Below are 23,553 nucleotides of genomic sequence, written 5' to 3' on the forward strand. Positions count from 1 at the left end.
ATACATATTAAAATTGTGCTGGATATTTAAAAATAATCTACGTAGTAATTCAAAATATTGTCTTTTTCATATCTGGTTGAAAAAAGTAACAGATTATAGCATATTAGTTCTCCAAAACAGAAACAAGAATTACATGGAATGTTATAACACATTTACCATCTTATAACTCTTAAATATTTGTATGACAATTTACACAAAACCCCCAAAACAACAGACCACAAAGACCACATTTCTTAGTAGATTCACCTGAGGAAAATAAATATTGTATCCCATAGCAGTTTATAAGTCAGTACTCATTATTTCCTTCAAGTGTACATGCATGAATGAATATAACAGTATATTGTTCATAGTACTTTGTCATTTCTCCTCAGTCAAAAAAAAAAAAAAGTAAAAATATAGACATTTAAAAATGTGAGGTTTTTTTTTTTAATTGCAGCCCTGGAATTTTAATCTCTCAGGGTTTATGGAAGGGCTACAAATTATAAACCAAGCATCCCTCTTGCTCTGAAAATCATCTGCCATAAAAGAAGTAGATAAGCTAAAACATTTTATGATCTTTGCATGCCTTTTAAAATAGAAAGTTGTGACTTCTATGAAGTAATCTGAAAATAAAAGGACAAGTGAAGGTATCTTTATTTTGGGATTTGGAAAAAACCCTCTTCATCAACGAACTTTTCCAGATGGCTGTACAGTACCAGCTGTACCATGACAAATGTTTTATACTTTGGTCCAATTTAATTAGAGACAAATCTATGCTACTGTTAATGTTGGAATTTCAATCTTTTATGGTCACATGTGCAATTAATGTCACGTTTCTTAAACATATTTTAAGACAAGAATTGCAAGGGTTAAAACATGCATCATTCAAATTTTACATCTGGCAACTCCTCACCCTCACCTCTACCCCAAAATCTGGCTTTCAACTTTGAGTTATATTTTTTGCTTCTATTGTCCCTTTGGCTACAATGTGCAGCAAACGGTTAAATTAGGCAAATGCTGGCATCCTTTGTGAACAGATCAGAATGTAAAAGCAACATGATTCTTACTCTACCACTTTCTCTTTCCAGACTGCATACATCATCTAAACCTTAAACACAAACTCATTTTAACTTCAGTCTCCCACAAGGAATGCAACACATAAATATTATGAAAATCGTATTTGTTTTAGACTTCAAAGGTACATCTGAAACAAAGTATAATGCTTCTTAGAAATGCAAACACCATGATCTATCTAGAGATCCTGGAATAAAGGAAAAACGTTACTGTATTTACTCAAATCTAAGATGAGACTGAATTTAAGATGACCCTCAATAATGAGATTCTATATATGGAAAATTTATAAATGTTATAGGTTTCCACATACAGAATCTAATTATTATAGGGTTCTCTTAAATTCCAAGCCCCACCCCCCATGCTACAGGAGGGAAAGTAGTGGCTGGGGGAGGGAAGAAAGTCACACAGCTCCCATGCCCTCCATTCCCCCACCTCTTCCCCCTGCAGCCTTCCTGCCCCCTACCACTGGCACACCCCCAATCCCAACTCTCTACAGTCTCTTCCCCTCCCCCTTTTCTCCCTACAATCCCTGCCCCTTCCCACTCCCCATAATCTTTGCCCCTTCCTCCTACTCCCCCCATAGTCTCATGGGGCACAGCATGTGGAAGTGCAGCTCTTGTGGTAGTGAGCTCTTCAGTAGGGGCACTGCTGACTGGCCAGGCAAGGGACTGAATTTCACTGTACTCTGTACCTGGAAGGCAATCCAGTCCAAGCTGGAGCAGAGCTGCCCCTGGCAATAATGGGGGGAAGGGAAAGATGCGGGAGAGGCAGAAGCTGCAAAAAGCAAGCAGTAGGGAAGGGGGAGGCTGCTGTGGGTTTGACTCAGACCCTGACCTGAGCTCAGGGCCAGAGTCAGAGATGTAGCAGCCGCCTGCCCTCCAGTCTGCTTTGTAAGCAAATGTAAAATGAGCAGTGACTGGGGAAAATTTTCTTAGATTCACGTAAATATGGTACATTCAAGGTAAACGCTTTTTAGAATGTGTCAGAGTATAGCATTATTTCAATGGTGTAATTTTACTTTTAAACTTATTAGGCATCTGATATTTAAAAAATAAAATAAATTAAAAAATATTTAAAAAAAAAAATCAAATGTCTTTCCTAAAACAAGCATCAAAATGCACCCTGAATGCATTAGCACAGGTGACCTTCCTCCTGTAATGTACTGAGAATTTGTCTCATATTCCCATGAAAAATTGCTGCATTAAGTGCATTGATTCATGGAGAATATAAATTATTAGGCAAGTGTTTTGGATTTAATTTAGTGGAATGCTACACAGGAGAGATATAAAACACAGCATGTTAGTTCCTGATGATTTCAGCAGCTGGCAAGATAGAAAGACTAACATTAGCATGTTGCCACTCAAGATGCGCAACGCCCCCTCCCTCCCCCCAAATACCTGCCACTTCAACTCAGTATAATTTTCAACTTTCCAACTGTAGATCGAATGATGTATTGCAGTGAATATATTATTCTAAAATTAATCTGATTAAATTTCTAATACAACCAACCTTGTTTTATCTAGGTCAGAGGCTGGCAATCTTGTAAAGCTGGGACTAGAACAACCCAGATCTGGTACAACTGAGGCTGAGTAGCTTCAGCGGCAAGTCAGGCCCAGGAGGCTTTCCCTGTACCAGCAGCACCAGAGAGCTATGTCTGTGCCACCACTTTCTCCTAAACCTTCTCTCCCCAGCTTAGGTGCAAGTGCAGCTTTCAGCCTGACAGCAGCTGTGCCAGGGTCAGGCAACCAGAAGCTGTGTCCACATTGCTGCTTCTTCCTGTCCCCGATCCCTTAACATCCACTTGTATGGTGGGAGTCCAGCTTGAAGCTGCTTCACCCTGATATAGCATGCCATTAGCTGGAAGCTATGTCCACACCACAGTCTAGAGGAGGGAGATCTGGGGTAGGAAAAGTGAAAGCAAAGAGAGGCAGCAGCAGCAAGGGCACAGCTTTCAGCCAGCAGGAAGCTGTACCATGCTCACGCAGTTTTCAGCTGCGACCATGCTGCAGGTGGGTAGCAGAGGTGGGGAGAAGTAGCAGCAGCATGGATGGGCTGGATCTAATGGTTTCATAGTACACATTCGGCCCATGGGCCATACATTGCTGACCCCTGATCTAAATGAATACTTTATTTCCCATCTTGGCAACAACTTTAGAAATGCCAGAGATTTTAATATAAACGACATTATATGAGTTGTACAGCTTTTGGGCAAGGGCTAATATACATTTTATATGCCTCAACCCCTCCACAGAAACCATCAGTATTAGTAATGATAATCTGGCTATAAAAGTCCAATAACAAATATAATGATCCAACAATACAAAAAGGAACATACAACAAAATAGTTTAGTTACTGTGAAAACTAAGAAAAGCTATTTTAAAAATGCACAAGATTGATTTATGTCTGTACAAACTAACTCTGAGTTCCTGTATAGCAGGGGTGCTCAACCTCCAGCTCAAGGGCCAAATGAAGCTTGCAGAGCCTGGCATCCAGGCTGCATGGGTCAGAAAATTTGACAGTGGGAGAGCAGTGACAAAATCCCAAGCCCTGTGTGCTGGGTTGCAGGTGGGGCTTGACCCTTCCTGTACACAGCCAGATCAGCCACACCCCCTTCCCTCTGCACAGATGGTTTGGGGCCAGCCCATGCCCTCTTCTCCCCAATCTAGCCTTCCCCCTCCTCATTTCCCCCCACCCCCCATTTCCTCTCACATAGGATATGGCCCAGCCCCGACGTGACTATCTCACCCTGTGGGGTTGGGCCATGCCCCCTTTCCTTCCAACCAGTCAGGTTTGAGCTGAGCCATGCCCCCTTCTGTGGGATGAGGCCATGCCCCTCTCCTTCCCCTGCAAAATGATACAACACCTTCCTCCACACAGCTTGATCAGGGCTGGGTTGCCCCCTGCCCTGCTCCACATGGCAAGATGAGGTCCCATTGCACTTGACTCAGATTGGGCCCACTGGCTGGGTCTTGTCCACAGAAAGTCCAAGTACAGCCCATCCAGCCTGCTGCACAAAAATGCTGAGTACCACTGCCTTACAGCATCCCTCTAGTTTACTGGGCTTATGACTGCTGTCTATGAACTTCCTTATTTTTCTGCATTTATGCGATTTAGTCATAAAACCTTTGTCATCAGGATTTCTAAATAATGTAGCTATTTACTTTATAATAATATAGAAGTCTTCCATACTTGCAAGAATGTAATACAGCACAGAACAATCTTATTTTAAAAATGGACATAAAAACAAGTTATTCCCGTTATATTAAACTAGGAGGGGAAGGGGTCCTCTTTTTTTTCCTCTGAAATTTCATTAACCAACAAAATATATTGGAATGCTATTTAGCCTTGAATTACTGGTGTCATTCAGAATACCAGCTGTCATTGACCTAAATATCTCCATTATATATTTGTTCTGGACAGTGAAAAGACTCAGAGGGAATCAAGAACAGAGTTGTTTTCTTATATTCACGACACTGGATTGGGATCCACAAATTGAATTCTTTGCTACCTGTCACACTTTCAATACAATGTTGGCTAAAACCACAGAAGAAAAAACATGGTTGTACTGGCAGCCTTATTTTTCTCATTTCCTGTCTACCAGGGACTTGATTTTTCAACACTATCACGCTTACTTCCTCCTGAAGGAACACATTTATTAAAATGTCAGGATTTAATCCAGATGCTTCAATTTGCCATTGGATAATCTCTTAATTCCTGTTCAAGAACCACATCTAGAGCCCTATAAATCAAGTGAAACCAAGAGTAGTCAATAAGAAATATCTGGGTGACAACAACCACATAAATCTGATTACTTAATGCATTACAGGCTAGAAAGTACCACACTAATACCTTTCTGCTCAGTACTAATTACTGCACTCTTTTACTGTCACTTAACTGAAACAAATTTAATATGGTCTGCAAAAATCAGATGTATATGTACACAATATAAGATAACAAAACTAAAATGCAAATGGCCCACGTGTATATCATCATGCTGGCAGTACATACGAAAAACAATTTTAAATCTTACCTACCATATGTCACTCAGCTTTCAGCGCTAGGAACAATTTTAGCAGTACTAGAACAGTAGAAGTGATGACTTGTGTCTAGAAGTAACAGAATTGCCGGGTCACGTACAGGAAACTTTCTTTACCAATTTAAAAACGGAAATGCTTTAATATGTATAAAGCAATCAGGGCTCCAAGTAGTGATGATATCTTTTATTAGACCAACAAGATTTTGCAAGAAAATGTTTTTAATTGCAAGTTTTGGGGCACAAACACCTTTTATCAGGCATTGGAGAAAAGATTGTAAAAGTTCTCCTGGGTAGAAATGAAAGTTCATATTTCATAGGATTTCAGGGAGGAGTCAACAGATGGAAAACTCCTCTGGGCAGGCCGTTCTTAGCTGGTAAGGAGTCTCTCAGCTCTTGTGAGGCCCTGTGATAATGCAAATTACCTTAAAACAAAGGCAGGAGCAGTATCTCAGGTTTCAAGTGGTTAGAGTGGTTATTTCTACTCAAAAGAACTTTTACAATCTTTTCTCTGATGCCCAATGCAGGGAGTTTGTGCCTGAAAGCTTGCAAGTAAAGAAATTTTTTTGCAAAAATCTTGGTGGTCTAATAAAAAGATATCACCTCTAACTATAAAACCATATTCTTTTATACCTGGTGACCACTCTTCAAATTATTTCTTTTACTTAGTCAATGACTCATCCTTAACTGGACACTTATTAACTGTGGGCACTGGAAAAAGAGGAAGACCGGTGTCAAATAAACAAATTAAGCCCATTTGAAACTATTTTCCTCAATCAAAACAGAAGGCAAACGAGGGGGGGGAAACATACTGTTAGCCACCAGCAGACCTGTAAGTATCAGCTTCCAAAAAAATCAAGGGACCCAAATTCTGCATTTCACTCCAACTGGAACATTTTGATTAATCTACTATGATCTCCATTTAGTGCTCAGATAATTTCTACTTTTCATTTTAATAGCCTACAAGCGGCAAGACTGCAAACTAGGCAAAACTTGTGAAAGGAAATATTTTGATAATGTATAGAACATTTCAAAGCTTTTTGACACTAAAACTGATTTAAAGTAATTCTCTTTCTAAACTACTTATATTCTTTGGACAGCCAACACTTTAACGTATAAAAAAGTATATTCCCAGGCAAGGAGGGAAGTTAAGGACAGTTTCATCTCTAAACATCCTAATCCTGATCTTTAAATATCCAATAAATACTAAGTCACAGTCTAAACTGGTTTACACTGCTTATTTTTTAAGCACACTACTCTATGCTATGTCCTTTGGTCTGGCATCTTTTCTTCTCATGTATATATCTTTTCCAACTCTACACATCATAAGTGTGGCAGAGCCACACAACTGCTTTATTGTTGACGCTTGTCACATTCTCATCCTGGGTGCACAGGTGTTCTGCACACATAAGGAGGTGGTCAGCAGTCTGTGGTGCATCACCACACACATATTTGGACTGTCCTTTAAGCTAACCTTATGGAGTGTGGCATTAAAGCATCCAGCTCCAGAGTGAATCCTATTTAGTTCAATCTATAAATTATGGGTGGATAGAGTATTGGGTTACTTATGAAGCTCTTGAGATGAGAATCAATCAATTAGTCTCATCCCACTTTTTGTGGTGCTGTTCAAGTGCCCATGGGGCTGTGCTCCTGCATCCATACTATTGCAACAATACCCATGCCTGCCATCTAGATGAGTTTCTTCACCTTAGTTGCTTATGTACTGGTTGCTCCAAGAGTTCATGAAGCAGGTGCTCCTGGTTTTGTTGGGCATGCTGAACATGGCCAAGAGTTGTCTTCCATCTTCTTAGTTGGGGAGGTAGGTGTCCCTGATAATACTGGCAGCATGTCAACAGGAGTATATACTACATAGCCAGTTACAGTACTATTCTCATTGCAGAGTTCATGGCAACATCAACTTGGCTGGTATGGCTACTCAACAGCAATATTTAGCAGGTGCATATACTAGTGCAAGTGTTGATGTCCTTAGCGTGGTGAACTTGGCTCCCCAGGTTGTTCCTGCCAGTCACTTATAGCACCAATACAAGAGTTAACCTTAGATGTTTTTAGTAGGTGTTCTCTGTAGGTAAGGCTCCTATCCAGAGTTACTCCCAGGTACACTGGCTTATCTGTGAAAGGAAGTTCATTACCATTCATATCAACATTGATCCACTTCTCTGCCATAGCATTACAGAGGTGGAACAATGATGCAGTGGTTTTTGACTAAACTTGAGTCTCCATTGGTGCAGGTAAGAGGCTACTGTATTCATATCCTGAGACAAGATAGTTTATATTTTTGGGACAGACTTGTCAAAGATAGACAGGGCCAAGTCATCTGAGCAGGCGTACTTTTTAGCTGTACTGTAAACTGATCCTTGTGATACCCATTATGCAGATGCTTGTATTTGCTTCTAATCTCCTCCCTTGGTGAAGAGAATGAAGGATCAGTTTGCTTTATATTAATGAAAAAGGCCACCATTCTCCTATCTGCGATCATCTTGGGTAATTTGTACTCTAGTCCTTTCAGCCAGATGGTATCATATACAGCTGTTAGATCTACCAGCACAGTACCTGCTTTTTCCCTCCTTTGAAAAGTATCTTCAATGTCTTAAGTAAGCCTGACTATCTGGTCAGTGGTACATCTATATTCATGGAACCCTGCCCCTTCTGGTGGTAACTGTGGATCAATTATGTCAGTTATCCTATTTAGGATTAGGCTTTCCAGCAGTTTGTAAACAACTGATAGTAAAGATATTGATCTGTTGTTAGCAGGGTTGTCAGCATTCTTTCCTAGTCTGGGTAGTGCAATCACATGACCATGTTTCCACAATTTGGGTATTTTGTTTCTTCACATACATGAAGACAGGAACTTCATCAGCCAGTCTCTTGGGCAGGACCTCATCTCCATTAGAAATTCTGGGTAGCTTTATCCAATCCTGCAGCGTTATGGGGTTTGATAGAGGCTACGGCAGTTTTTATTTCAAATTCTGTGTCTGGCAACTTAGAACTCTGGCATGGCTTTCCTCCCACGTGATAGAAATTTCCCTCTGACCCTCACAGGGATTGATTTCCGATAGTTTATTTCTTTATGGTTCACCACTTCTCCAGAGGCAGCTGATACTACTTTCTCTTTCTGTCTGATGATCACTGAATCTAATTCTCCACTATTTCTGAACTTCCAGAAAGATCACTTACATGCATTATAACAAGTTCAGACAGGCTTGTTGCCATGTGGTGTCATTTTCAATCAGTCAAGTGCATTCTTCAGTGTTTTTGATAAGGGCTACTCGGGACTGGTCATCCTTTTAACATAATTTTATTAATCAAACTATTATCTTGTTTGGTAATATTTAAGGGAACAGTAAGTATGCAAAAAAGTGCTGGTGCAGCATTCACTAGGAGCAAGGGTAAAACTTGTTCACAACCCCTTTTTTCTCTACTAGTAGCCTGCATCAAAGTAAATCAACAGAGACTCAAAAGTAGGTGTAAAAAGCACTGGACTGACCACGAGATAAATTCCCAGGCATTATTAAAAGACAAGGCCTTTTATGAACTATGGACACTTTTTATAGTCATCCTCCTACAGCCAACATGCCACTGTCATGGTGCTCCTAAAACAAATGTCCTCTCGAATGAATGCAAGGAAAAAAAATCTGTACCAGCTTGTTCCCTGTAGAACATTTTTTTAAACAAATATATTTAAAGAAGAATGTGACTCTATGAATTATGCAGAATATAAACAGGAAGGGTACTACATGTGCACCCAATTTAAGGAACCATAAAATGGAGGCATAAACCATACAAATGTTCCAGTATAATACAGAATATTTTTATGGTTAGTTTGTTTGGCACCTTAAATTTAACAGCTGGTTCCCAACAATCAGCTGAAACATTAAACACTGCATAGGGCGCTGCATGGCTGGGCTACCTCGCACTGGGAAGGGGAGCCTTCAGCTTCCCCTGCCAGGACTTTAAACCCCAGTAGCTCTGGCTGGGCAGCCTGGTATCGGGGAGAAGAGGTCTTCCCCCACCAGGGACTTTACACCCTGCACCAAGCCACTCCAGCCAGCTGGGTCTAGCCCTGGTTGGGGGAAGCTGACTGTGGCCAGGCAGGGACCATGTCAGAGCTGGTTCCAGACCCTAGTGCAGTCTCCTGGCCAAGATGACAATGAACAGATGATCAAGCACTCGGCTTTCAATTTGCTTTAAACCCAGGACTATGACCCTGGACTCTCCCTGCACTGACAAATATGGCACAAGTGGAATTTGATCCCCAAAATCATGTGTCCTTTCATACATGTGGGGCATAAAAAGAGGTGCAATTGTAGGCATCAGAACCCATTGCATTTTTAAATGACCATGCAGCAGCAGCCTCAGATTGAAAAACCCATAAAAGTTACTAACAAACCCAGTTGCCTCATAGCATGATTACAGCGCCAAACATGCATTTTACTGGAAGAAAAGGATTCATAATGTTACTAAAAGTTTGAGTTGATCCCAAAGAGTCTAAAATTCGTTACTGCCAACCATAACAATAGATTAGATTAATTTATAGCAGTGGTAGCTCATGGCAAAATACATGGGGGGGGGGTTCTCCCACATCTTGCTTTCAAATTAACTCTCTTTACCTTATCACAGAAGTCAGTAAGAGCAGTGAAGTCCCATTTCTTGGCATAAGCAACATTATATCTCAGTATAGCCTCCTAAGGAAGAGACAATATAAAAGCTTGAAGGTTAACAAGTGACATTCCATTGTTTATCTTTATGAAGTAACAGCTCCATCTAGTGGCACAAGACTACTTTACTAACACAGGCACTGCTAGATTGAATCCTGAGCCTGGGCTTTGTATAGGCAATATCCCCACTTCGAGATTGACAGAAGTTTTTCCTAATTCTTGTTAATTTATTGTTACAGGTTGTATAAAGTGCATCTGGGTGAAGCTCAGGAGCAGTAAAGGCTCACTAGCAGTCTACTTTGCTCCCCTCATATAGCGGTGGGTAGCAGGGAATGGGAATCAGAGCCATGGCTCCTGCACACTGCTGCTGCATGCAGCTGCAGCAATTCTGAAGTGCTCCGGCTGAGGATGCAGTCAGGAGCTGTGTCTGTCTGTAATTGAAACATTCTATTTTTGAAGTGTTTCAATGAATACCACCTTCTTGAACGTTTCTTTGGGCAGGTCTACTCGTGAGCTTTAATGTGCATTAGCCTGTTTTAATGCACATTAAAGTGTCACTAAAAACATGCTATTTATTTCACGTGCATTAAAATAGCCTAATGCACATAAAGTGTCACTTAAAAACCATGCTCTTTAGTTATGCACATTAAGACAGGCTAATAAGCATTTTCCTAGTACCTCACCATGCAGGTACAAGATTTAATGTAGATTAACCAAAGCACGTTAACGCACATGTAGACACACCCCTTAGGTAGCCGGCTGATTGTGTTTCTGTTGAAATCATTATTTTACAGCCACCAGTATTTTATTGCATTATTTATGGACATCTATACACATCCTCCAGGGTGGAGGAGGGGACAGGTGCTTTAATTAAAGCAGCTCTTAGAGACGCTCTAATAAAGCACCCGCAGTGACACTTGTATTCAGTGTCCTGCACTTCAAAATGGCATGGGGGCACTTCAACTAAAGCTCGTTCGACAAGCTTTAGTTAAAGCACCCCCACTGCCATTCTGAAACACAGGGATACTGAATACATGTGATGTGGAGGCCACTGCAGACTTGCAACAGAATTGATTCATCAAGTCTGCTCCAGCATGTGCCAATTACATGTCCATCACATGTATAGATGCCCTATGTGTACTAAGGCATCTAGAACTTTGAAAAATAAGAGATGCCTGTCCAAAAGTTAAATATAAAACAAATGTATTCATTTTAAAAATAGTGCATTTAAAAATGAAACGAGTGCATTTATATTTTAAAAAAAGATGACTGACCTATAGAGCTAAGCAGAAAATAAGAGACTAAGCAATAGACTAAGCAAAGTTGAGAAAGAACAGAATAATCTGTTCCAAATACTCATTTTCAGTGTTTTTCAGGTTAAGAAGTCTAGTTTATTAAATAATTAGTTGACACATTAAGACACTATATTCAAATTCCAAATTTAAACAAAATTATTTATTTAACAATGTAAAAAAAAGCCCTTGATGTTCTCAGACATTTGCTATAGATAGCAGATGGTAACATAGAAAGGGCTGTTACTGGATTCCTTTTAAAAAGGATGTAACAATATAATTTAATGAAACATCTTTAAAGTGATCCAAGGGATCAGAGATTTTGTTCCCAGTAGCTTTACTCTGACAGCATTCTATATACGCATGCTAAAAAGTCACATTTCCTCCATTTAGTCACTTTCCTCAGTGGTTTATATGAACAGATTATTTATAGCAATGGGAAAAAAGACATTTAGAAAACGGAAAAACATGACTACAGAGCCAAGCATGTTGATAAGGGAATTTCAGAGATATATGTAATATGTGAAAATATCTTTAACTCATTTTTAAATTGACCCCAATTGAGAATGATGTCCTTACCTTCAAATCATGTGAACAGGTGAATTTGGTAAGCAGAGCAGTCTGAATTAATTCCCATCGGCTTCCAGCAGTCCTATCACCATTCTTTAAAAATAAACAAACAAATAAAAACAAAAAGAAAGGAAAACACATCAGCTAATTAAACATACTCAACCATAAGGAACATACCACTAAAATATTCAGTGTTAATCTCACAGCTACAATGAAAACACAGAGATTCTCTATTATTTGCCAGTTTCTTGAAAGGACTGTGCTTTGAGCAACTGTTGAGGATGTCTCAAAATATGCAGTGTTTTACTTATATTTTAAAACATTGAGATAGTCTTGAGATAGCATACAAAGAGCTCTCATGCACAGGAAATATGCCTTCCTATACTGCTACAAGGGAAAAAAAATCATCATCCAGCATGGATCAAACGCTTTACAAAAAGAATGGGTTTTGCATTATAGGCAGAAGATTAAAGGGGACCATTATTAAAGGAATTCAATCCCATACTAGAAAACCTTTCATCAGAAACAATCTGCCTCTACATCCAAGAGTTGAACATTTATTAATCATGTGAAGCATGCATGCTAACAAATCTCAGCTATGGAAGTGGGATAATGGGATATGAAAAGCCCAAAAAAGCCAATGCATACTAAACCATGCAAGGCTTAATATATTATAAATAACTGCAATATCTAGAACCAAAAGGAAGGTCCATACAGTTCACAGAATAAAGCTGTTATACACCTAAGACAGTTAACAGCATCATAGAAAAATTGGCATGATCAAAATAACAGGAAAGAGGGAGGAGAGAAAAAAAATGACAAGTGTTGGTCCAAATCTCAATGGGAAAAAAAAGTAAAAATGGGAGAGGCTTATAAGCAGGGCTCCAAATTTTCTCTGTTTAAAAATTGTAACATCCCCAATTTTTTTAAAACACCTCCCCCCCCAAAATTCTCTGATTAACACAACCAAAATCTGCATTTTCCTAAGTGCTTTATGGAAACCTTTCTGGAAACAACTTCCAAGCAAAGTGATGCTGGCTCCTACCCTGAGGGTCTTTAAGAGGAGGCTAGATGTACACCTTGCTGGGGTCATTTGACCCCAGTACTCTTTCCTGCCATGGCAGGGGGTCGGACTTGATGATCTGCTCAGGTCCCTTCCGACCTTACTAACTATGAAACCATTTTCCCACAATTAAAATGAAACACCACTAAATACATAGGTATCATAGTTTCATAGTTGGTAGGGTCAGAAGGGACCTAAGCAGATCATCAAGTCCAACCCCCTGCATGGCAGGAAAGAGTACTGAGGTCAAATGACCCCAGCAAGGTGTTCATCTAGCCTCCTCTTAAAAGACCCCCAGAGTAGAAGCCAGCATCACTTCGCTTGGAAGTTGGTTCCAGATCCTAGCCACCCTGAGAGTGAAGTAGTGCCTCCTGATGTCTAATCTGAATCTACTCTCTGCCAGCTTGTGACCGTTATTTCTTGTCACTACTGGTAGTGCTCGGGGGAACAGGGACTCCCCCAATGCCTGCTGGTCCCCTCTGACTAGTTTGTAACAGGCCACTAGATCCCCCCTCAGCCTTCTCTTGTGGAAGCTGAACAGGTTCAGGTCCCTTAGCCTCTCCTCACAGGGCCTGCCCTGCTGACCCCTGATCATATGAGTGGCCCTCCTCTGGACCCTCTCCATGTTGTCCACATTCCTCCTGAAGTGCAGTGCCCAGAACTGGATGCAGTACTCCAGCTGTGGCCTGAACAGTGTTGCACAGAGGGGGAGGATCACCTCCTTGGACCTGCTCGAGATGCATCTATGGATGCATGACAAGGTGCAGTTGGCCTTCCTGACTGCATCCCCACACTGCCGGCCCATGTTCATTTTGGCATCAATAATGACTCCAAGATCCTTTTCTGCCTCTGCACTGACAAGAAGGGAGTTCCCTAAAACATTTTAGTTCTCTAAAACAATGTTTTAATGATATACTTACATGTGTAAGGCAATTTCAAAGCCTACCAGTGCCTCAATCATTGTCATAAAGTACATTCTAAATACCTATATATTTTGGCATTTGATTTTGGTTTTTTTTTACCACAGAAAATCAGAGCTTCCCCTACCCCCTTTGCTCACCAAGACATGAGTCCAGCTGCGGCTGTTTCCCCAGCTGCTTTGGGGCCCTGAGCAGCCCTGATATGCTGGTGCTATACTCTTGCCCATGGTGTTTCCCCTCACAAGCCACAGCCCCCCCAGCCCTACTGGTGCCCCTCACTCGCAACCTGCAGCCCCTACCGACTCCATCCCTGCTGGTGTCCCCCACTCCTGACCTGCAGCCCCTTGGCCCTGCCAGTGCCCCTCATTCCTGACAGACAGTCCCCTGCACTGCTGATGCCCCTCACTCCCAACCCACAGCCCCGCCAACTCTCTTCCCAGTCCTGCCGGTGCCCCTTACTCCTGACTCACAGCCCCCTACCCCTCCCAGCCCTGCTGGAAAGGGCCCTCAGCCCACTGCCTGCCCCAGCAGCAGCTGAGCCCTAGCTGCCACACATGGGAGGTGGCAGGTGCTGCAGCCAGAGCAGAGCATGGAGTCCCCCTCCTCACCATGGGCAGCATAGCCAGAGCAGAGCCAAGCAGAGCCCACAGGCGCAGGGGAGGATGCAAGCAGCCTGCTACAGGCTCAGGGCTCCCCATTCTGCTGTTCTCCCCCCAAGGTCCTCCACAACTCAGAAGGCAGAACCTGGGCCCCACAGCTGTACACTCCCGCCCCGGCCTCCATACAGCACCCCGGCACCTCAGTCTGCCCCCTCCTCTGCTCCTGCATTGCCTATGCCCTCTTCCGCCCAAAAGAGTTTCTTGCAGGCAGCTGGGGGAGCTTCCCTCAATGGCTGCGTAGCTATATTGCTGGTCAGGTACATGTGCATACATGCACACGGCGTCCCCTGTGTCCCACACTCCACCCAGTCCAAAACAGCTCCTTGTAGGCTGGAACTCTGCCAGCCTGCAAGGAGAAACCCACAGTTTTCTGCATTTTTCTTCTTTAAAGGAGAAAATTCACCTTTTTCCAGAACAAATGGAAAACCCAGATCCCTGCTTATAAGCAATGGAAGAAGAAAACCAGGACTCTACCAAGGACTTGAGCTGCGGGGCAGGGACGGGGAATATAGGGTGTAACAGTATAAGTAAAAGCACATTTTAATTGCGTAGTACGGCCAGAATTTATAATATCCACAAAATCTCAGACTCTCACTAATTAAACAAAAGTAGTCATCTTTTTCAAGAAGAGAATCAGATCCTCTCATTTTTCACCAACTAAAATTAAGACAAGAGATACCTAAACAAGAGAAAGGTTAATGGGAAAACCTCCAAACCAACTTCGTAAAAACAGACAATTTATCAAGGGGTTGCCGTGTGTGGCCTAGATGGCAGTTTATCTGTTCAGTGTTGTAAGGTTAACAGTCTTGTTTAAGTGGCATCAGAGTTTTGATAAATCTTATCTTCAGAATATCAGCTCATTTTTATAATAATATAATAATAATATAATCATTTTGCAGCTGCAGTCTAAGTACTACACAGCTAAGAAGCTATTAAAAAAAACCTACATAAAACATTTTAAGGCTATAGATTCTCCATGCTAGCCATCAGGTAGCAAAATACTATGGCCTTTAACACTGGACACAGAGTGGCATCTGCAAGAGTTTATCTAAAACAACAGCATCTCAAGTGTAGTTCAAATACAAATGCCCCAGGTAACAATAAAATATACTGGTCAACAAATCTTTAATATATCAAATACTCCAATTCAATATAGCAAATTTTATGTTCCAAAACAGAACGCTTGTGGAAATACAACAAACTGCTAGGTCATAATATTAAAAAAAAGAAAAGAAAAGTCAAGCTGCATTTTACTTCCAAAATATTTATTCACTATGGGAAGCACATTTTTTTTTGGCTTACCTCATCCTCCACAGGGTATAAGTTTTGTTCTGAACAAGGCATTTTAACATGTTTGTTATCCCACGAATCTTTATAATGGGTTGGGAATGGTTTAGGAACCTCCCCTTCTCTCAAAAGATCTACCTGCAACATAGAAAAGAGAAAGATTCATGCTGTGAAATGAACTTGCGAAATTTATATAAACAGAGACAAATTACCACAAAATGAAAGCTTCGCCAAACCTAAAAAATTCATATACTATTTAAAAACTAAAAACTTTAGCTGCAAGAATAATACAATACTTAGTTAAATACCTATCAGTAAATCCTTAAATCAAGATTAAAACATGCCAAAGCTCAAAACTGAAGTGATAAGCCCGCTACAAAAACTGCTGAATGATGTTCAATGACATAAGGTGTTTAGAAACATGAAAAAACAACCCAAAAACAAACAAAAGAGCCTTACTTTCAGCTCGGTGCACCCCACATCAAGCACAGCGCATGCCCAGAAGAGGCATCATGTTAGTTTGACCCAGCTCACCCGACGTCTGTACAGATTGTGTGCTTCAACAGGGCTTTTTGGTGCTTTCATATAATAGTTGATTGAATCACCTTTACGCAGAAGTGCCAAAAAGCCTCGCTGAAGCGCCCAATCTATATAGACACTGGGGAACCAGGTCAACCTAACATGCTTCTTTTTCCAGTAAAGCACTGTTTTGTTTTTTCACACCTGTCGGTGCCTAATGTAGTCTGACTTCTTGCACTTGGCCACAGTGGCTCATTCTAAACCTAAATTCCAATTACAGTAAAAGCTCAGTTTTCTGGCATCCCCTGGGAATGGGGGATGCTGGTTAATCAAATATTCCAGTTAATCAAATGTGTCAGTGTGCTGGAGGACAGGGAGGGAGGCCCTGCGCAGGCTGCTTTGCCCTGGGCCGTGGGCCAAAAAAGTGGCAAGAACTCTGCTCGCAGCGGCGGTAAAACCCAGAAGTGGTACTTCTGGTTTCACGTTTGCCACATCCCTCGGATGCCAGTTAATAGAGTTTTCCGGCTAATAAAGTGCCAGTTAACACAGCTTTTGCTATACAATAAAATGAGAAATAATTTGTTACACGTTTGAATAACTGCACATAGGATATTTATTTAACAGATTTCATAGACATTAGGGGCTGGAATGGACCTCATGAGATCATTGAGTCCAGCCCCCCTGCCAGAGGCAGGAAGTCTGCAGGGATCAGATGATCCCAGCAAGATAAACTACCTTTTGAATGAGTGCAGAGTAGGTGCTTTCACCACCTCTGGGGGGAGTCTGTTCCAGACCTTGGACACACTGACTGTAAAGAAGTTTTTCCTTATACTAGAGTCTGAATCAGCCTTCCACAAGTTTGTGGCTGTTAGACCTAGTTATCCCTTGGGAGTTCTGGTGAACTGTTCTCCCAGATTCTGAAGCACCCCCCCTTATATATTTATAGTCAGCTACCAAATCCCCCCTGAGCCTTCTCTTCACCAGGTTGAAGAGTCCCATGTCCCTCAGTGTCTCCTCATAAGGCTTGCTCTCTTGGCCTTTGATCATACAGGTGGCTCTCCTTTGGACTCTCTTGAGCCTATCCACATCCCTCCTGAAGTAGGGGGCCCGAAACTGGATGCAGTACTCCAGCTGCAGCCTCACTAAGGCCGCATAAAGCAGGAGGATGATGTCCGGGGTTTTGCTCAAGATGCATCGGTAGATGCATGGCAGAGTTTGGTTTGCTCTGCTGGGCATGGCATCGCCCTGGGGGCTCATGTTCATCTTGTGGTCAATCAAGACCTCCCACCCCAAATACCTTTTGGTCGTAATGCTAGCGAGCATAGCACTACCATGCCTATAAGAATAATGCTGTTTTTTCCTTCCAAGGTGAAGTACCCTGCACTTCTCTATGTCGAATGCCATCAGGTTTTGGTCTGCCCACTTTGCACGTCCAGGTTGACCTGTATCTCCAGCCTGTCCGCCTTCCCCCATAGTTTAGTGTCATCCGCGGCCTTTGCCAGTCCACATCTGACATCTGAATCCAGGCCATTAATGAAGATATTGAAGACTACCGGCCTGAGCACTGGGGGAACTCCACTGGTAACCTTGCGCCACACTGATTTGTTGCCACCAACTAGTAGCCTTTGGGTCCAACCCCAGAGCCAGTTCCCCAGCCATCAGACAGTGAGATGGTCAAGGCCACGATTCCACAGCTTAGTCATGAGAAAATCATGGGAAAACAAGTCAAAAGTCCTTCTTGAAGTGAAGATAAATGACATCAACCTTGTCTCCTTTGTCCAGGCAATGCATCACCTGGTCATAGAAGAAGAGGAGGCTGAACAGGCAAGACCTTCTAGTAATAAAACCATGTTGCCTTCTGTTAGCCTGTTGCAGATGGATCTCTTGATAATGTTCTCCAATCAATTTTGATATCTGGTCACTAGGGATCTAGGTTTTCCACTTCTCAAGGAAAGACAGACAAAAATGCAGATTTTGCCTTCACCAACCCCCCCTCACCCCCCGCCAACAGATTTCTCATTTTAACAGAGAAACATGAATTATGCATTTTTGCAAAGAGCTCTCTGAAGACTGGCAGCGCTCCAGCCTGCAAGGGGCTGGGGGGAATGGGAAGAGGTTGGTCAGGCAGGGGGCTCCCCATGCATGTATATTCACAGGGTCACCAGACAACCTAGAGAGCAGCTCCTGCAAGTAAGTCTGATGGGGGAAGGGGGGGGGAGGACAGGGACAGGACACTGAGGCCCCAGTAGGGGGAGGGGAAAGGAGGGAGGGAGTTGGGTAGGGCTGGGGCCAGAGCTACTGCCCAGCTAGGGTACTGCATGGGGCTTGGGCCACAAGGCTGGAGTGCATGGCTACAGGGCCCTGGGTGGGGGTAAGGTGCACCAGCAGGGCTGGAGAATTGCACGGGGTGGGGGGATGAGGGGCCTGGACCTGTATTTTGCAAGCTAAGGGGACAGGGGGAGCTCTGATTTTCCACAATAAGAAAACTCCAAAAATCAGATATCAAGATTTATAGGTACACAGAATTTATTTTATTATAGTGATGGAGGCAGTGGTAGGCTTCCAAATTTCTTTAAAATTGTAAATATATCAATAAAACATTGCGTTCAAGTGATACCTATATATAGTGGCATTTCTTTTAATCATGGATTTTGGGGGTTTTAATCAGAGAATTACACACACACACACACACACACTTTAAATCAGAGAAAACCAGGATCCCTGCTGATCACTAACTGAAGTTTGTCATATAAATACCAGTCTACTGGGATTAGATATATGCTCTTCTTCAGTTTTAGTTTTGCTTCAGAGGTGACGGTATTTCTGATCACAAGTTTCACTTAAACAATTCTACTTTGTGTTGCTTCAAGGAAAAAAGGCCTATGTGCTAGATTTGGTATAGAATGCAATGCTAAAATTCACTTTTCACTCATTCTGTTTTATCTTTATAATATTCTGAATTTAAAAGTTGGAGAATTTGAGCATAGAAAAACTTTCAAAGGACAAATTCTTCTCACAGAATTTGTCATAGCAAACTTTGGAAGTTATACAAGCTATATAAAAGAAAAGCTGTCCCTTCAGAGCCAGAGTCAATAAAATCTTGACTTATTTCTGCAGTCAGGACACCCAACTCATCCAAACGTGTTCCGAGACACAGAGAATATAAGTTATCTTTAAGCAAGTTAGATTTCTTAGCTTGCTTACAATAAGCAAAGGTTTCCACAAGCTGCAAAACTAATACATGATAGGGAACAAAAGCTTAGTTTTATACTAACATCAATTTATTTAAAAAAAAACTCTCTCTCTTTTCATTTAATATTTTAAATCTTCATACTCTGATGGTGACTGTATGATTGGCTGATGGTCGCAAATGGGGAAGACGAACTCCACACACAGGCATTCTCCTCATCTCTTCAATAGGCGTCCCAAACCATTTCCTATTAGTTGGAAGTTGAGGTGGGATATATTCAGGAATCTTCCTTACTGGCCTTTGAGATTTGGATTCACATAGCTCTTTCCTGCTGTTAAAGTAAGTGCAGCACATTAACACATTTTACTTGCACAGAAAAACTCTAAAGCAAATATATGTGCAGTAACATTAGGGTTCAGATTAAGCTTCTGGTCATACTAGTACTTTTCTAAAGTCATTTTTAGGTACGGTGATCATATTATTGTTAAAAGAATCCAGGATGAGGAGCACCAGCACACACCCCTCCCCCCACCAGCCCCCTGTGCACTCATACATACACCTCCCCCACTCCACAACCCACCCCCCCCACACCCTGCAGGCATGTGCATACCCCCTCCCCCAAGCCCCACAGGTACACCCCTTCCCTCCCCCCCTGCAACCCACAGGATCAGGGCAGGATAGTGCAGAGGCCCATGGCTGGGCTCTAGATCCTCCTTGCACAGAGGCTGGACCCAGCTGGGAGTGCACCCTACCCCCCACCAGCCACCCAGGACTACCACACACAGGCCGGGCCTAAGCAGCAACCACAGCAGCATGGCACAGGGCTTCTGGCCAGGCAGCCAGGATAGCTCAAACCCTGGCTCCCCATGTCCCACCAAGCATCAGTTGCAGCAGCCGCCTCTGCAACTTTTGCTTCAATTTACACCCACCGGCCAGGTTGCTAAGACAGCCTGCAAAATCTGGGTCCAGTCCAGCCAATCCAGGGTGTTTGGTCACCCTATTTTTAGCAGAATGCAAAATGCACAAGTTGTTCTCAAAAAGAGACAGAATTTTCAAGTTATTTTGTTACTTACTCAACAGCAGAAAAGCCTCACTCAAACCTGCTCCAAGTTCCCTAAACTCCGCTGAATGGAACATTATATTTAGCCAAAAGCATTGTTCCCATCATGATACAACACTTGAGTAAAGCAAAGCTGCTTCAGCATAAAATAACACAAGTGCAACTTATTTAAAACTATTTGTACAAGTGATTTCTTCTGACTGCAGTTCTTGTTTTTGAGAAAACTGATGCAATGCAAATAGCAAAGCTGTAGCTTATTGGTTCAATGTAGTCTATCACACAACCAAGCACCTTACATGCTTTTCTGAACACAACAGGCCATTTTCTGCTTTTCATTTTGCAATGAAGTTACTCAGCATCTTCCAGAGTAAAACTGAAATCAGAACCTAGATCAATCAATCATCTCCTCTGATCCAATTTACTTTAATGTTAAACACAATGTTGAAAAAGATCTGTTCTATCTATTACTATTCACATTAGTGACACAAAAAGTACAACCCGTTCTTTTAACTTTGGCAGTAGCAACACATATTTAGCCAACTGTATTTGGTTCTTTCACATTCTTCTTCTCACACAAAAAACAAAATGGATTATAAACCCTCAGGATGCTAAAGATAGCAAGAGGGACAATGCCACAAATCCAGCTAGGCAGACTCACAGAACAGCAAGCTTTGGTAAGCTACGTATCATTCTAATTTACTAACACAAACTACTTGGAAAACTATACCAAAAAATAATCACTTTCCCCCCCTATGTTATGCAGGCAGAACATGCCCTTATTTCTACAAATTTTAATTTATGAACAATAAGCATTCAGAGGACAGTTTTATCTGACAAGGAAATAATTTTATGGCCATAATACCTGTTACCAAACATATAGTTTCTTTCATAACCAACTACAAAGTACCTTAATACAATACTTTTTAGGGCAACTTTATTCAGCATTTCAGCTCTCCTAAGTTTTGGCTGCCATTTAACAACTTGTAATTCTCCATTGTTCTAGTACACATATATACACCAAAGTGAAGAGTTTGCCAGCTTCAGCTCTCAGTGAACCTGGTCCTGCAAGATGACAGCCTGATATCTGCATAAAATTCAACATCTATTTTAGCCTTCATTAGTGTGAGAAATACAGTACAACTTCCCTCCAAACTTCAACTTCTTTTAAAAATGTAATTTTTAAGTTACTCCCTAGCTCTCCCAATGGAAAAAAAAATCCAAGGAAGATTACAAAATTATATAAAAGAGAAAGGCTGATTTGGTACAAATCTGTATTTAAACAGGGGTAAGTACAACTACAATATTTTCTCACGAATATGCACTTTACCCCCCAAAATCAGCCCCCTAATATCAGGGTGCATGCAGAGATAAAGGGGCAGAAAATTATCCGGTGCTTAATTTTTCCATGGGAAATTTTCCATTTCTAAAAATTCATTGTTTCATACCATTCCTTTGTAACTATGACTGGAGGGCGATACAATATTAGGCAAGCTTGGCAGTTTCAAAGTTGTAATTATTTTTTTTCAGGTGATTACCCCTAGGAAGTGAGAGTACATACATGTTTTATTGATTTGTAACAGGAGGGTAAATACACTCATAAAATAATCCAAACCAAAAGTCAAGTTATGAATTTACCTAATTGGCTGTGCAGGTCAAATCAAAACCAAAGTTAAAATTCTTATTTCATCTCAGACTGCAAGTGAAAGCAAAACCAAAACTAAAAAAAACTGTGATTGTTTCGCGTTCAGTTCAGCAAACACACAGAGCAGTGTGTCTCATTTCTTTTCTCAAGTTGGGGAAGTTGGAAGTATTTGCATAAGATCTGTCAGGTTTTTTTTTAGAGCTTTTGCTTTGAAGTAGTTATAATAATGCCTAATCAGAAAAAAAACAAAAAACAAACAAACCTAGTGTGTGGCATCATTCTAGAGAAGTTCAAGCCACTGAAGGAAGGAAGAAAGTTGGTAGATGTAAATACTGTGGGCAGGAGTATGCTAACAACGCAACAAGAATCAAGAAATATTTAATAACATGTAGAAACTGTCCTGAAAGAGTACAAGCCATATACAGAAAGCTAATACAATGAAGTGGTGAAACAACATCATCTGAATGAAGTCTACTTCAGGAAGCCTATGCAAGTAAACAAATAAATATGCTAAACAAACACACAGTATAGACAAACATCTATACTGTTTTAAAACATTATAATTTTAAAAGTTGTTAATGCAACTCTGGACTGTCATTTATTTATTTAAAATGTGCCCGGATTTTCTGCTTGCACTAAGCACCCGAAGTGGCTTAGGTTTAACAATTTTTTTTAAATTACATAATAGATAAAATAGTTAACTATTATTTCAACCCAGAAGAGTGAGCCAAGTCCCCTGGCCGATGGCAGAGGCCAGACTATACTTCCCTTTGGCTCTGCTGTCCCAGGGCAACTGGGCAGCAAGTTGAGCAGCAGAGTATTATTTCTGGCAGGGAGTGGGGAAGCAAACCCTCTGCTGTTTCTTCTGATGGATGAGGCCAGACTAAAATAAAAATCTGTCCCCACTTTGTTGCAGGAATTTGGTACCTCAAGTGAGATAGCAGATTTGCAAAAAATGGAAAATGAAAATTTTGAGTTGCCACATACAAGGGAAAAAGAAGCAGGGTCCTCGCTATCAAGATCATTGTCACCAGATATGCGATGCACCATGAAGACAATATTTGTCAGGCAGCAGAGAATGTCTCCTCTCACCTGGTGGAAGGAATACTGTAACACCTGACTGTTGTCCAGGATTGCTCTAAAGATCCTAAGCATTCCACCAACAGCAGCTTCTTGTGAATGGAGCTGGAAGGCTTTCAGTTCAATCAAGACAAAAAAGAGGAATAGACTAACAAATGAACACATTGCTAAGCTTGTTTCTATTTCTCAAAATTTCTTGCTTCTGGAGAATCAGTCAGAAGCACAATTAGTGAAGATGATGCACTGTGATGATTTTGTCCATGGACTCATTGGTAAAACCATCCTCTCTTAAGAAAATGTGACTCAAGTAGTTCTGAATCACATTTACCTCAATCTGATTCTGAAATGAAGCTAGTAAGTAGGGCAAGTGATTCTAGAGATAGTGACAGTGAAACTGGAGGTGTCTCAATGACCTCAGGGAAAGAGTTAAGAGTTAAACTGTTGAAGTAGATGAGTGGATAACCACGGCATATCATGCACAGTTCCTTGGGTGTGCTAAAATTAGTGT

General features: G+C 41.5%; 1 protein-coding gene across 11 annotated transcripts in view; it reads right to left on the bottom strand.

Moving 5' to 3' along the window:
• PARG (poly(ADP-ribose) glycohydrolase) overlaps positions 1-23,553 on the bottom strand; it is a 138,814-nt gene that overhangs the window by 93,852 nt on the left and 21,409 nt on the right. For all 11 annotated transcript variants that reach the window (XM_090057849.1, XM_090057839.1, XM_090057838.1 and 8 more), the window contains 4 exons: positions 19,408-19,594; positions 15,570-15,692; positions 11,635-11,718; positions 9,716-9,790 (listed from right to left, as the gene is read on the bottom strand). In XM_090057849.1, the coding sequence (XP_089913975.1) occupies positions 9,716-9,790; positions 11,635-11,718; positions 15,570-15,692; positions 19,408-19,594 (469 nt within the window). The remainder of the gene's footprint in view (positions 1-9,715; positions 9,791-11,634; positions 11,719-15,569; positions 15,693-19,407; positions 19,595-23,553) is intronic.

The sequence above is a fragment of the Crocodylus siamensis genome, chromosome 7 (genome assembly GCF_052110815.1).
Source record: "Crocodylus siamensis isolate JL-2025a chromosome 7, ASM5211081v1, whole genome shotgun sequence".
NCBI classification, from domain to species: Eukaryota; Metazoa; Chordata; order Crocodylia; family Crocodylidae; genus Crocodylus; species Crocodylus siamensis.